Here is a 12,379-nt window from a genome sequence, read left to right as displayed (position 1 = left end):
GTCAAAAGTGACTAACTGGATCTGCACTGAGTACAAGTCCGTTCAATTCCATTTTCACCTTATACAGAAACTCCTATTCCTATGAAAATAAAAAAAAAGGAAAACTATGTGCATGTTATGATACACTCTATTATTCTGGTAAATTTGCCTATGGTAACTGTCAAGGGATCTTCTTCACAAGCACATTTAATTAGACTTTCAATGTGATGCTTTGTAGTGCTCCGCTTTCAAACAAGATTGGAATTCACACATATTTTAACAAGACTAACACTGATAAATTTATCCATCTTTAAAACTTACAATTGCCACCTGATTTTCCCTGAGTTGTGTGATTCTAGCTATTAATTTCATTGAATTTCTGGAGATGAAGCTCCTACCAGCCCGAGGGTTGATCCTGGAGTGATGTTTTCTTTCCATTTTATTTATAATTCCCATCAAGATTACTATAACTTCATTTTTGCACACTTAACCCTATGAAATACCAACCCTAGCAGTCATACTGTGTTTTGCTGCAGTTGTACAACTCCATTTCATGACATTTACTTATTCTTTATTTATTTGGCAATGTGGTGTGGAGTAGGCCCTAACAGCCCTTTGAACCAGGTCACCCAGCAAGCCCACATCTCCAATTAACCCTAACTCAATCACAGGACAATTTACAATGAGCAACTAACCTAGCTGGTATGCCATTGGACTATGAGAGGAAACCAGAGCACTGGGAAAAAGCCCATGTATTCCATGGGGAAGACAGAATGGGACCAGATTTGAACTCTGGAATGCCCCTAGCTGTAAAAAGCAATGCACTAACCGCTACGCTATTATGGCACGCTACATAGAACAGAACAGGCCCTTCGGCTGAAGATGTTATGCCAACCTTCTAAACTAATGCAAAATTAGTCAAACTCTTTTCTCCTATACAGCCTAGAGCCCTCCATCAATTCCTCTTTCATCCATGTGCCTGTAATAAATGCCCCTAATAAATGCCTCTACCACCACCTCAACAGTGCTCTCAAAGCATTTATTATTGTGTAAAACAAAACACTACACTGACATTTCCCCTAAACATTCCCCACTCACTTTAAAAGGACATCCTCTGGTATTAGCCATTGTTGTCCTGGGAAAGGTACTGACTGCCCACTCTAATTATGCCTCATGTAATCATATACGCTTCTCTTAAGTCGCCTCTCATCCTCCTTCATTCCAAAGAAAAACGCTGTAGCTCAATAAAACTTTCCTCATAAGATGTGTTCTCTAATCCAAGCAGCATCCTGATAAATCTCTGCCTCATCTTTAAACCTTTCACATCCTTCCTATGAGGCGGCCAGAACTGAACACAATACTTAAGTATTGGTCTAACCAGTTCCGCAGAGCTGCAACGAATAAACAGATTCAGTGCACCTATCCAAGAAGAAACTATCCAGATACTTGTCTTACTCCTAAATGATTTGTCTGTGTTTGCCATTGAATCTTACTGAAAATGATGACCCCAGCCATAGGCTTTAATTAGCAAGAGAGATCACAGGGGAAAATGAGGGAAAAACTTCACTCCAAAATTGTGGGGATGGGGATGCCTAGTACGGGCGGGGAATTTAAAAACATTTTAAATTCTATTTAAAAAGATGAACACCTGCACATATTAAGCCCATAAAACAGCAACTAGAACTGAATGGCAGTAACCTTCTAAACAGTTTCATTTTTAACTGTCAGATCATTCCCACATTTTATAATCTTGACACAATGGTCTCACTGTTACCAACTTTAGGAATTTATATACTGTATCATTATTGATCATTTAAATCAGAAACAATAATTAATAAAACAAAAATAGTCCTTTGATGTATGGTGGGAATAAATATTTAGTTAAATTTTAATATCCAGTCTGAGGAAAACCAGCCAAAGTATCAGTTTACCAGAATTTTCCTCTGCAGTGTAATTCCTCTCCGTACTTCAGTTTCTAGAAAGCAGAAAGGGGATGAATATGGGAAACAAAACACCAAAAAAAAAGCTGACTTATTCAGCATTTTCAACTCTATGGCACAGTAAGTTGTCACTGGTCATTGTAAAGTGTCCTGTGATTAGTCTAGAGTTAAGTAGGTGGGTTGTTGGGTCGGAAGAATCTGCTGGATCTCTAAATAAAAATAAAAACAAAGTTCTTAATTACAATTCACTCGTCTTGCCAAACAGAAATGAGGAAATACCAGTGTTAACCAACATTCATTTATTTCTGTGCACTAATGTAATCAAGCTGACTCTTGGGGAGGGAAAAGTATCACACTACATTCCTATTTCTGCTTACTATCAAACCCAAACTGCTAGAAAAATGTGATTGTAAGCCAGTAAAAGAAAAAAGGCATTTCTGCAACACCCCACAGCTCATCAATAAAGACTTACTGGCTGCTTCATCATGGAAGAATGGTCATTCTGGCAAGGGATGATGCCTCAAAAGTTAATGGAAAAAAGGGAATGGACAGTTAAAAAGTTACAGCATACATGTAGTCATGTTTCTTATACTTCATATTAAATAAAAAGTGATCTCATTGGGAATGGAGTATTTTTTTGAATAAAGGAGAACTGACAAGACAACAATCTAAAGGGATTTGAATTATCCACCATGAAGCAAGGCAGAAGTAAATTTCATTTGTTGAATTACAAGTATTAGAGCAAGGGGATGAAATTGCAAGGAAGGACATTCCAGTAAGTACTGCACCCATTGTGTTTGCTTCCAAGATGTCTCTTAAGCTTTGTTTAAGGTGACAATCAATGAACAAAACATTGTTTTCTCTCAGATGCAAGTCCAACATTTTCGATTAAATTTCGGGGTTTCAGCATGTGTGATTGTTTCTGTTCCCTAAAATTGAAAATTGCTTCAACAAACCAGTCTCTGGCAATAATAGTGTGTTGATATTGCACAGAACACCAGCAATGTTGGCCGGATCCAGCTTAGGACTTAGGAAAGAAACAGTCACTCCACGTATCTTATACATCGCCCAGCAGCTGGTTTTCAGAGGTAATACAAGGAAAAGTCTAGAGGGAAAAGAAGTCCCATAAGGGTCCAACAAACAAGAAATAGTGTAGGGAATGATGGTGGAGAATAATTTCAGTAAAGGAGGATTACCGATTTCAGGAATAGCTTTTGTAAATTTGCACACAAAATTCAAAATCTGTAAAAACTGGTCTAAAAATTCAATTAGCTCTCTCTTCTATGCAAGGGATAACTCTCACCTTGAGGTTTCCTCGCTTTTTTCCGTAAACACGATGTAACATATCGTTCTAGCTCTCGCAATGTGGAGGGCTTTAACGTTTCAAAGTCTATTTCAATCTCATCAGGGTTTGAGTTTCTCAGTGAGGGTTCGCGGGACTGAATGATGTGAACTACTCTTCCCAATTTATCACCAGGAAGTTTGTTTATATCCAAACTCAGCTGTCTCTTTTCCTCATAGGTCATTGGCTTGCATTTATCTTCTTCTTCAGAGTCATAAGTGGGTCCAGGTTTATTGTTCTTCATATTCCTGAAGAAAGAGTGATAGGAATTAAGCTTCAGTGAAGAGGAATGCTTACTAGTTCAAAGAAACAGAGAATTGTCTACAAGAGAATTGTATCTATAACTGCATCAGAACAATTCAGAATTTAAACCATTTTTCCAAATATATTTGCCATGGAGGATGTAAAACACCTACAAGTAATTTATTTAGGATCCTGCTGAATATTCATAGCTCAGGTTGAGGCAGATGCCATGCCTGGCAATTAGCTTGCAGACCTTTCATCACTAGTCAAGGTGACTTCCTTAGTGCTCATTTGTTGGGAGTTTCTCTCTGAGAGTACTCACGTTTATATAGGCTCCCCATTCACTTGCCTCAAACCTGACTGGCTGCTCCTTCAGTTGACCTTTGAATTCTATTGGCTCATGTTTCTTTGGCTCTTACAGAGTAAACAAACATGTCAAAATAGATCCCATCTGTGAACTGAGGCAAGCGAATAGGGGCCTTTATAAACCTGAACACTCACAGAGAAAAACACCAACTACACACTGAGACTGTCACCTCAACTGGAGATGAAACCCCAGGCTTGGAAGATAATGGAACATCAAACAATTTATTTTTAAAGTAGTACTGTAAAATTTCATTTCATTTGCTTTTCACCAGAAGATCATGGAATCATACCTTCCACGGGTAATGGGCCCTTCCTAATGGACACATCCATTAAGAACCTTCCCACCCATCTACACTAATCCAAATTGTCTGCATTAGGGCTGTAAACTTCCATGCCTTTCTTATTTTAGTGTCTGACTTCCCACCCATCTACACTAATCCAAATTGTCTGCATTAGGGCTGTAAACTTCCATGCCTTTCTTATTTTAGTGTCTGACTTCCCACCCATCTACACTAATCCAAATTGTCTGCATTAGGGCTGTAAACTTCCATGCCTTTCTTATTTTAGTGTCTGACTAAACAGTGATTGCATCTGATTATAACACTATCTCCAGGTCTATTTTGATATCAACTACTGTGTTTAAAAACTTTCTTCTTGGATCCTTTTAGAACTATCCACTCAGCTCAAACCTAAGCCATCTTGATTTTGATACTACTACCATGCAGGAAAATTATTCCCATCAATGCCCCTAACTATGCCTCTGATAATTTCATTCATGTCACTTTCAGCTTCCTTCACACTAAAAAAAAAGAACAAGTGTATCAAACCTCTCACCACAACTAACATCCTCCAATTCAGGAAGCACCTTGCTGAATCTCCTAAGCACTTCTCTCTAGCACAAATACATCCCACCTGTAGTGTGGTTACCAGGACTGCACACAATACTCCAATAGTGGCCAACTGGTGTTTTGTAAAATTGCAATGTAATATCTCTTTTACTATCATGAAGTGTGCTATATATCTTTCTTCATTACCATATGCTGCCACATTCAGGGTAAAGACCTTGAAACCAAAGGTCTCAATTCTTAGTACCCTAATGTTTACTGTACAAGTCCTACCTTAACTAGACAACCCTAAGGTCGTCCACCCCCCCCCCCCCCACTTCTTGGGATCAAATTCCATCTGCCAATACTCCACCCACTTTCCATGTGCTCCATATCCTCAACTTTCTTTACTATCCAGGCCACCACCAATTTTAGTGACATCAGCAAACTTAATAATCATACCTCCTATGGTCACATCTAAGCCAGTTATATTTCCCAAAGATCTCAGTAGAGATCCCTGAAGTAAACAGACTTACAATAAGAACATTCCTCCGCCATTATCCTCTGTTGACCATTACTCAGCTCATGTGGGATACAATGAGCTAGTTTGCCTTGGAACTCATGTGCCTTAACCCCCTGCATCATCCTACCATGTAAGACCATGTCTAACATCTTGAAGTCCATACAAGCAACATCTACTGCCCCACCTACATCAAACATCAGCTACCTCCTTAAAAATAATTCAAATCAAGTGAGACAGGACTCCACCATGACCATGATGACTATGCCTGACCGCTCCCTCCCCCCTACTTTTAAAAAAAACTTCAGAATTTTCTCCAAAAATTGTCCTATATGGATAAAAGACTTGTCAACCCGTAGCTACCTGGCTTTCCCTATTGCCCTTCTTAAATACACATTAGCATCCTCCAGTCTCCTTGTACCTCCTGGTGGCTAACAAAGATGCAAAAAGCTGTCAGGGCCCCAGCAATGTTCTCCCTTGCTTCCCACTGCACCCTTTGATAGACCTTATTTGGCTCTAGGTACTTGTCCATCCTTGTCTCTTCCTCCTTCTTAACACCAACATGATCCAATCTATCACAGTACCCCTGCATAAACTCATTATTTTCAATGTCCTTCTCTTTGGTGAATGCTGGTGTAAAATATTCACTTCAGACCTCTGCCACATTTCTTCTGAGAGCTTCTAATATTGAATTAAAACTTGAGATTACAAATAGAATAAATACAGACTTTTATTCCCCAAATGAAGCACCACACTTGCGAAGCAAACACGAGGAAATCTGCAGATGCTGGAAATTCAAACAACACACACAAAATGCTGGTGGAACACAGCAGGCCAGGCAGCATCTATAAGGAGAAGCACTGTCAACGTTTCGGTCCGAGACCCTTCGTCAGGACTCCACACTTGCGGAGCTTGACAAACAATGATCTTCGGCCAACAGGTATGAAAGGCAATTGTGGAAATAAAACATCTACTCTGAGCGCCATTCTAAGCAAATCTCTGACCAACATAAGAAAGAGAGAACTTCAGATACTGAGTAGGTATCTCTTAATATTTACAGTTACATGGTTATTCATTATAAGCACTAGAATAGGAACTCCAATTTCAGGAAATTGAAGATAGAAAAACTGACAGCATGATTTAACCATGACTGAGATTAAACTGACACATGAATAACTTTCACACCAGCGTTAAAAAAAATTACCTGGTATTTGCATTGTTCTTCTTTGATTTTTTTGGCTGTTGCTCCTTAGGTTTGCTTTTCTTCTTTTCCTCCAAATCATCTTTCTTTTTATGCCTTTCCCTTTCTTTTTCCTTCTCTTTCTTCTTCTCTTCCTTCTTGTCCTTCTCTTTCTTCTTTGGTTTTGACAGTTGTGGTTGGGAAAGGGCAGCCAGCTGCTCATGTACCGCTTTCAACTGTACGACACAAAATAATGTTCAAATTTAATTGCAATTTACTTCAACAAATTTTGAACGCAAGAACATTTTGCATGCATTTGATAGATTTAATGCAATGCAGAGGACTGGTTACTATAGAATGTAGTGTTCACAATTACCCAAGATCACGGGATGGTTACAGCATAGGAGGCCTGCCTTTGGTCTATCAATTTTGTCTTGGCTCCACAAAATTAATCCAGGTAGTCCCAAACTCACTCCCTCCCCATAGCCTTGAAAACTGAGATGTTCACACAAATACTTTTCACGTCTACAATTCAATTTCCTTCTATTACTCCCTCAACAACGCAGACCAAACCATAACTATTTGTGAGATTAAAAAAAAACTTGGCCTGATTACTTATATGGGCAAAAAGAAATAATCTGCTGGAATCTATTCTTAAGTAAGTGTCAAATAAGGCTCTTAGAAAGAACATGAATTTATCAGAGAAATATGGTTAACCAACAGAAGGCAAAGAGTTCATATAAATTGGTGTTTCTCTAGTTGGCAGTCAGTGGTGAGTATGGTGCCGCAGGGGTCGGTGCTGGGCCCGCAGCTGTTTACCATTTACAAAGATGATTTGGAAGAGGGGACTGAGTGTAGCGTAGCAAAATTTGCTGATGACACTAACTGAGTGAAAAAGCAAATTATACAAAGGATGTAGAGAGTCTGCAGAGGGATATAGATAGGTTAAATGAGTGGGCCAAGGTCTGGCAGATGGAATACAATGTTGGTAAATGTGAGATCATCCACTTTGGAAGGAATAATAGAAGAGCAGATTATTATTTAAGTGGTGAAAGATTGCAGCATGCTGTTGTAAAGAGGGACTTGGGAGTGCTTGTTCATGTATCACAAAAAGTTGGCTTGCAGGGACAATAGGTTATTAAGAAGGCCAACGGAATGTTGGCCTTCATTGCTAGAGGAATTGAATTCAAGAGCAGAGAGGTCATGCTACAACTATACAGGGTACTGGTGAGGCCGCATCTGGAGTACTGTGTGTAGTTCTGGTCTCCATCCTTGAGGAAGAACATACTGGCTTTGGAGGCAGTGCAGAGGAGGTTCACCAGGTTGATTTCTGTGATGAAGGGGTTAACCTATGAGGAGAGATTGAGTCGCCTGGGACTATGCTCTCTGGAGTTCAGAAGAATGAGAGGGGATCTTATAGAAACATACAGAAGTTTGAAAGGGATAGATAAGATAGTAGGAAAGTTGTTTCCATTGGTAGGTTAGACTAGAACTAGGGGACTTTGCCTCAAGATTCAGGGGAGAAGATTTAGGACGGAGATGAGGAGAAACTGTTTTCCCCAGAGAGTGGTTAATCTGTGGAATTCTCTGCCCAGAGAAGCAGTTGAGGCTTCCTCGCTAAATAAATTTACAGTTAGGTAGGTTTTTACATATTAAGAGTATTAAGGGTTATGGGGAAAAGGCAGGTAGATGGAGCTGAGTTTACAGACAGATCAGCCGTGATCTTATTAAATGGCGGGACAGGCTCAATGGGCCGGATGGCCTACTCCTGCTCTTATTTCTTATGTTCTTATGTTAAATCTTTCACACTTATGATCAGCAGAATTGATTAGGGATGTGGTTGATATAAGATTGATAAAGGATTTTCAGAAAATGTTTGATAGAGTACTGCACAAGATTAAAATTCAGAACACATTGCATTAGTGTTAATATACCATCACAGGTAGAGATTTGCTAATACAAAGAAAACTTAAATTATCTGGAAGGCTACAAGAGAGATGCTAAAGGATTGATGCTGGAATCCTAACTGTATATAATCTATTAGCTAAAAGGATCATGCAACATTTCCAGGTTTGCTGACAATAGTATAGGATATGTGGCATTATGAGCTGTGAAGATGATGCAGAAGTGCCTTGAAGGAACATGAATAAGCAGAATGAAAGGCAGAGAATATGGTGGATGGAAAAGTTCAAAGATGTTGACGCTCAGAGGAAATGTAGAAAAATCACTGAAAATTCATATACTGGTTTAGAAGATCATTAGGAAAGCATTGTACTGGATCTTCTGAGGGGAAAAACAGAGAAGGCTGGGTATATTTAAATGGTCGACTAAAGTAGAGCATATTCGGAACTAAATATACAAAACCACAGCTACCATGACATAACAATGAAATGCCTGGACAAGTGGGAACACAAGTGACAAAAGCAACACCCACACAGCAAAATTCCAATGTCTTGCGACTAGCTTCTTCATAAAAAAAGTTGCACACAGCTCAGAATAGTAGAGTCTGACCTTTGAGCAAATGATCTCATATTATCGATTAACTTTATCTTGAGCTTCAAATTCTTAAGTATTATTTTGTTATTGCTTATGAATTGTAGGAATTTTGTGAACATTTAAAAATCCAATACAGTTTTGAATATGTTACTCATATTTCCAACATATACCTGAATTTACACATCAAAATAAATGACAGATACAATTTACCAATTGGCTAGACAGCATTTTTATTGAATTCTATCTTCAATCACTAAAAATATTCATCACGAGGGAACAACACCCTATACACAAAGATGAATTACTTATGGCAGACATAATCTCTAGCCACAGCTCACTTCCAACCTAGGTAATTTGATCAAGGTTGACTCCAAACTCAGTGGTACAATATTCAATCAACATGATGAAGTCATGAATTTTAAATGGCAGTCCATCCAAATTCCACTACTTTACTTTAAAGCAGAATAAATTCTAAAGCAAATAAATTCTGAAGTTTGTACAAGATGTAGTTTTGCAAAAAGTTCTTTCTCTATGGATCAACTAAAACAACATTCTAACTGATTTTCAGTTTTCAAATTATGGTTCCAGTCTAATTGAATATCAACATTCAGATTAACAAAATCAAAAATATTTGCTAACTATCAAATCAAGGTCATCCTCAAAAGACTATTTTATAGTTCTCCAAAACAATTCCACAATGCCGATATAGTTCATGCTTTTGACATAGATAAAAATTGTAATATTCCCTGCCCAGTTACACATTAGAATTAAACTTGCCAACGTCTGCTAAAATTGAGAAGCTCCGAATTATTTAATACTACTAAATTTTGATCATTTATTCCAAAGTCTGCTTTTTCACCCATCTTGTTCCTAATTTACTGAAGCTTCCCCCCCCCACTACAAAATCCAAGGACCAAAAAAAATTTATAATATGGCTTTCAAATCAATAATTTGATCGGTTTTTATTTATCAAAAACAATAGCCGTAAAAATAGGAATTGGTAGAGAAAACTACAATCATTGCTGTAGGTAAACATTCACTCCAACTGCATTTCCAATCATAGGTCCATTCAGAATTATAATTGCACTAGAGGTATGGGAGATCACAATCTGCTGTTTGCTGAGATGAAGTAATGCTCATTAAAACAAATGCTATGTAAATCAATGCAAACTTGTGATAATAACTGGTTGAGATCACACCAATATTGAAAAAGAATGTTAACCCTTGGACTGGTTAACATTGGTTAAATAGCTGGTTAACTGGTAACATTCAAGGACAAATTCCCTCCACAATTTAAAGGAGAATAATTCAAAAGAACATCTAGGACAGCAAACTAACCAGAAAGAAAGAAATTATACTAATAATAACATCCAATAATAATATCAAGTGTTGTAGTATGACTCAGAATTAGGCAAATGAAATATTTAACCAAAGCATGCTATAGTGGGGACATAAAAGTGAAATAAAAAGAACTTGACTCACTTGAGTAAATATCTCCCATATAGCTAAGACAAACACCAACCCTGGTTGACAGAACTGCATGGCCAGTAACTGTGTTGAAATTTCTTACTTAATGCTTTGTCATCCATGCAGGCAAACAAGTCTACAGAAACAGTAAACCACGAAAATATGTGGGACACAGAGAAATATGAAATTACCTCTTCAAACCTCAAACATGGGCATTTGTAAGTGAACACTTCACTTGAAGCAACCTATTCCTCAGCTAATGTCAGAAAAGCAAATAGCCCATTCAGTAACTAACCTTCCTGATCTACCAAGTGGGAAGGTACAAATATGCAATTAGTGATAAATGGACATGAAATTTCACTTGAAATAATGCCCAACAAATTATTTTATAAATATCAACATCTTAAAATGGTAACGATAATATAAAATAGCTTAAAAGAAATAAATTCCCTTTGATCTCTGCTGCAGAAATTGGAACTAGGATACTGAAAGCATGTCCCACCAAAATTTGTATGGAGGCCTTAAAGGCGGTACCTGTTCTTGAAGTTCAGCCAGCCTCTGTGCCCGCTCCTCCTCAGAATCATCTGTGCTGCTGTCACTGTCAGAGGAACTGTCACTGCTACTGTCACTCGAAGATGAGGATGACACTTGGTTGGTAGGAGGTGGCACAGGAGGAGGAGATGGAACAACTGGTTCAACAGGCTCATCTGGCATTTTTGCAAAACGCATTTCAAAAACATCCTAAAAGAAAAAAAAGATTGCAGACCAAATATATGAAATCCAATTTCCACCTAAATTGGATTATTTATATACAATGCATTCAAAATAGACCAGACTTAATGACAGCTACTTCGCTTCATTTGTTTCTTGAACCAACCAGCAAAACCCTAATCACTAGCACCACCACGGCCATTTGATCACTTTGAACTTAAATGGACTAGGCTTTTCTATTCTAATTGTGCTTGTTCTTGAAAAGGTTGTGTATATGTTGTGTTTAATTTACATTTTTCTTGTGAATGCTGCTTATACGATGTTATGTGCTTGCAAATAAGATTTTCATTGCACCCACATTTGCGTGCATGACAATAAGTTTGACTTTGCTCTTGGCTGTGACATTAGTCTCCATATTTTTAACACATGTAAGAATGATATCAATTTCTACATGATAAACAACTGGCTAAAAGATGCCAAGTTAAAACAGTTTGTCAATAAAAATGGGTGCATCTATGAGAATGGGAAAAACTTTGTAAATGTTTCTGCACTGAAAATTGAAAGGTAGGTGTACCAAAGCTAGATATGAATCTCAAAATAACTGCAGAAACATTACTTCCTACTGTCTCTCAACACAGTATAGAATTACAATAATGGTGGTTGCAGTTATTGTGACACAGTATCTCATTGAAACTAATCCATCAGAAGGGGACTTGGTAGAGATCTACTCAGCTGTAAAATTAAAACCCAACACAAACCACAGAGATTCTGTACCCCAAGCAGACCAAAACAATTTGAACCTTATACAAACCTGACATGTACCCTTCACTACCATTTGCTGTTCTCAATTTTGAACCCCCTCACGGCACTTTTTGCCTGAGTACACAATTACTGCGCCAATAATATGGGCAAAATATTAACTACACAATCCAATGCTATGGAGTAATTCAACATCATTGATCAGCTTTTATTTTCAGTAATTCTATAGATTGAATAGAGAAGTTAAAATGCAACAGCTTTTACATCCTAAGGGTATCCCATGGCAGTTCACCACCAAGTCAGTTTGAACTGTAGTTATTAAGGGACAAAAATAAAAACAGTATTTGCTTTGCACAAAGTCTCGCCATCAGCAATGTGATAAATGGTTTAAAATCTTAATGGCATTAATTAAGAAATACATGGTTATGAAGTCTCTGTCTCTGAGTCATTCCATAGCTGTGTGTGTATATATATATATATATATATATATATATATATATACACACACACACACACTTGAATGGATAGACATTTAAGATCAGAGAGTTGCTA

The 12,379-nt window shown here is 37.8% G+C and overlaps 1 protein-coding gene across 7 annotated transcripts in view; it reads right to left on the bottom strand.

Annotated features, from left to right (window-relative positions):
• Positions 1–12,379, bottom strand: part of brd4 (bromodomain containing 4) — a 182,513-nt gene that overhangs the window by 62,402 nt on the left and 107,732 nt on the right. For all 7 annotated transcript variants that reach the window (XM_073069094.1, XM_073069093.1, XM_073069090.1 and 4 more), the window contains 3 exons: positions 10,892–11,098; positions 6,419–6,630; positions 3,223–3,509 (listed from right to left, as the gene is read on the bottom strand). In XM_073069094.1, coding sequence (XP_072925195.1) covers positions 3,223–3,509; positions 6,419–6,630; positions 10,892–11,098 — 706 coding nt within the window. The remainder of the gene's footprint in view (positions 1–3,222; positions 3,510–6,418; positions 6,631–10,891; positions 11,099–12,379) is intronic.

The sequence above is a fragment of the Hemitrygon akajei genome, chromosome 16 (assembly GCF_048418815.1).
Source record: "Hemitrygon akajei chromosome 16, sHemAka1.3, whole genome shotgun sequence".
NCBI lineage: Eukaryota > Metazoa > Chordata > Chondrichthyes > Myliobatiformes > Dasyatidae > Hemitrygon > Hemitrygon akajei.
Note: the sequence above shows the minus strand (reverse complement) of the source record. Positions and strands in the feature narration are given on the sequence as shown.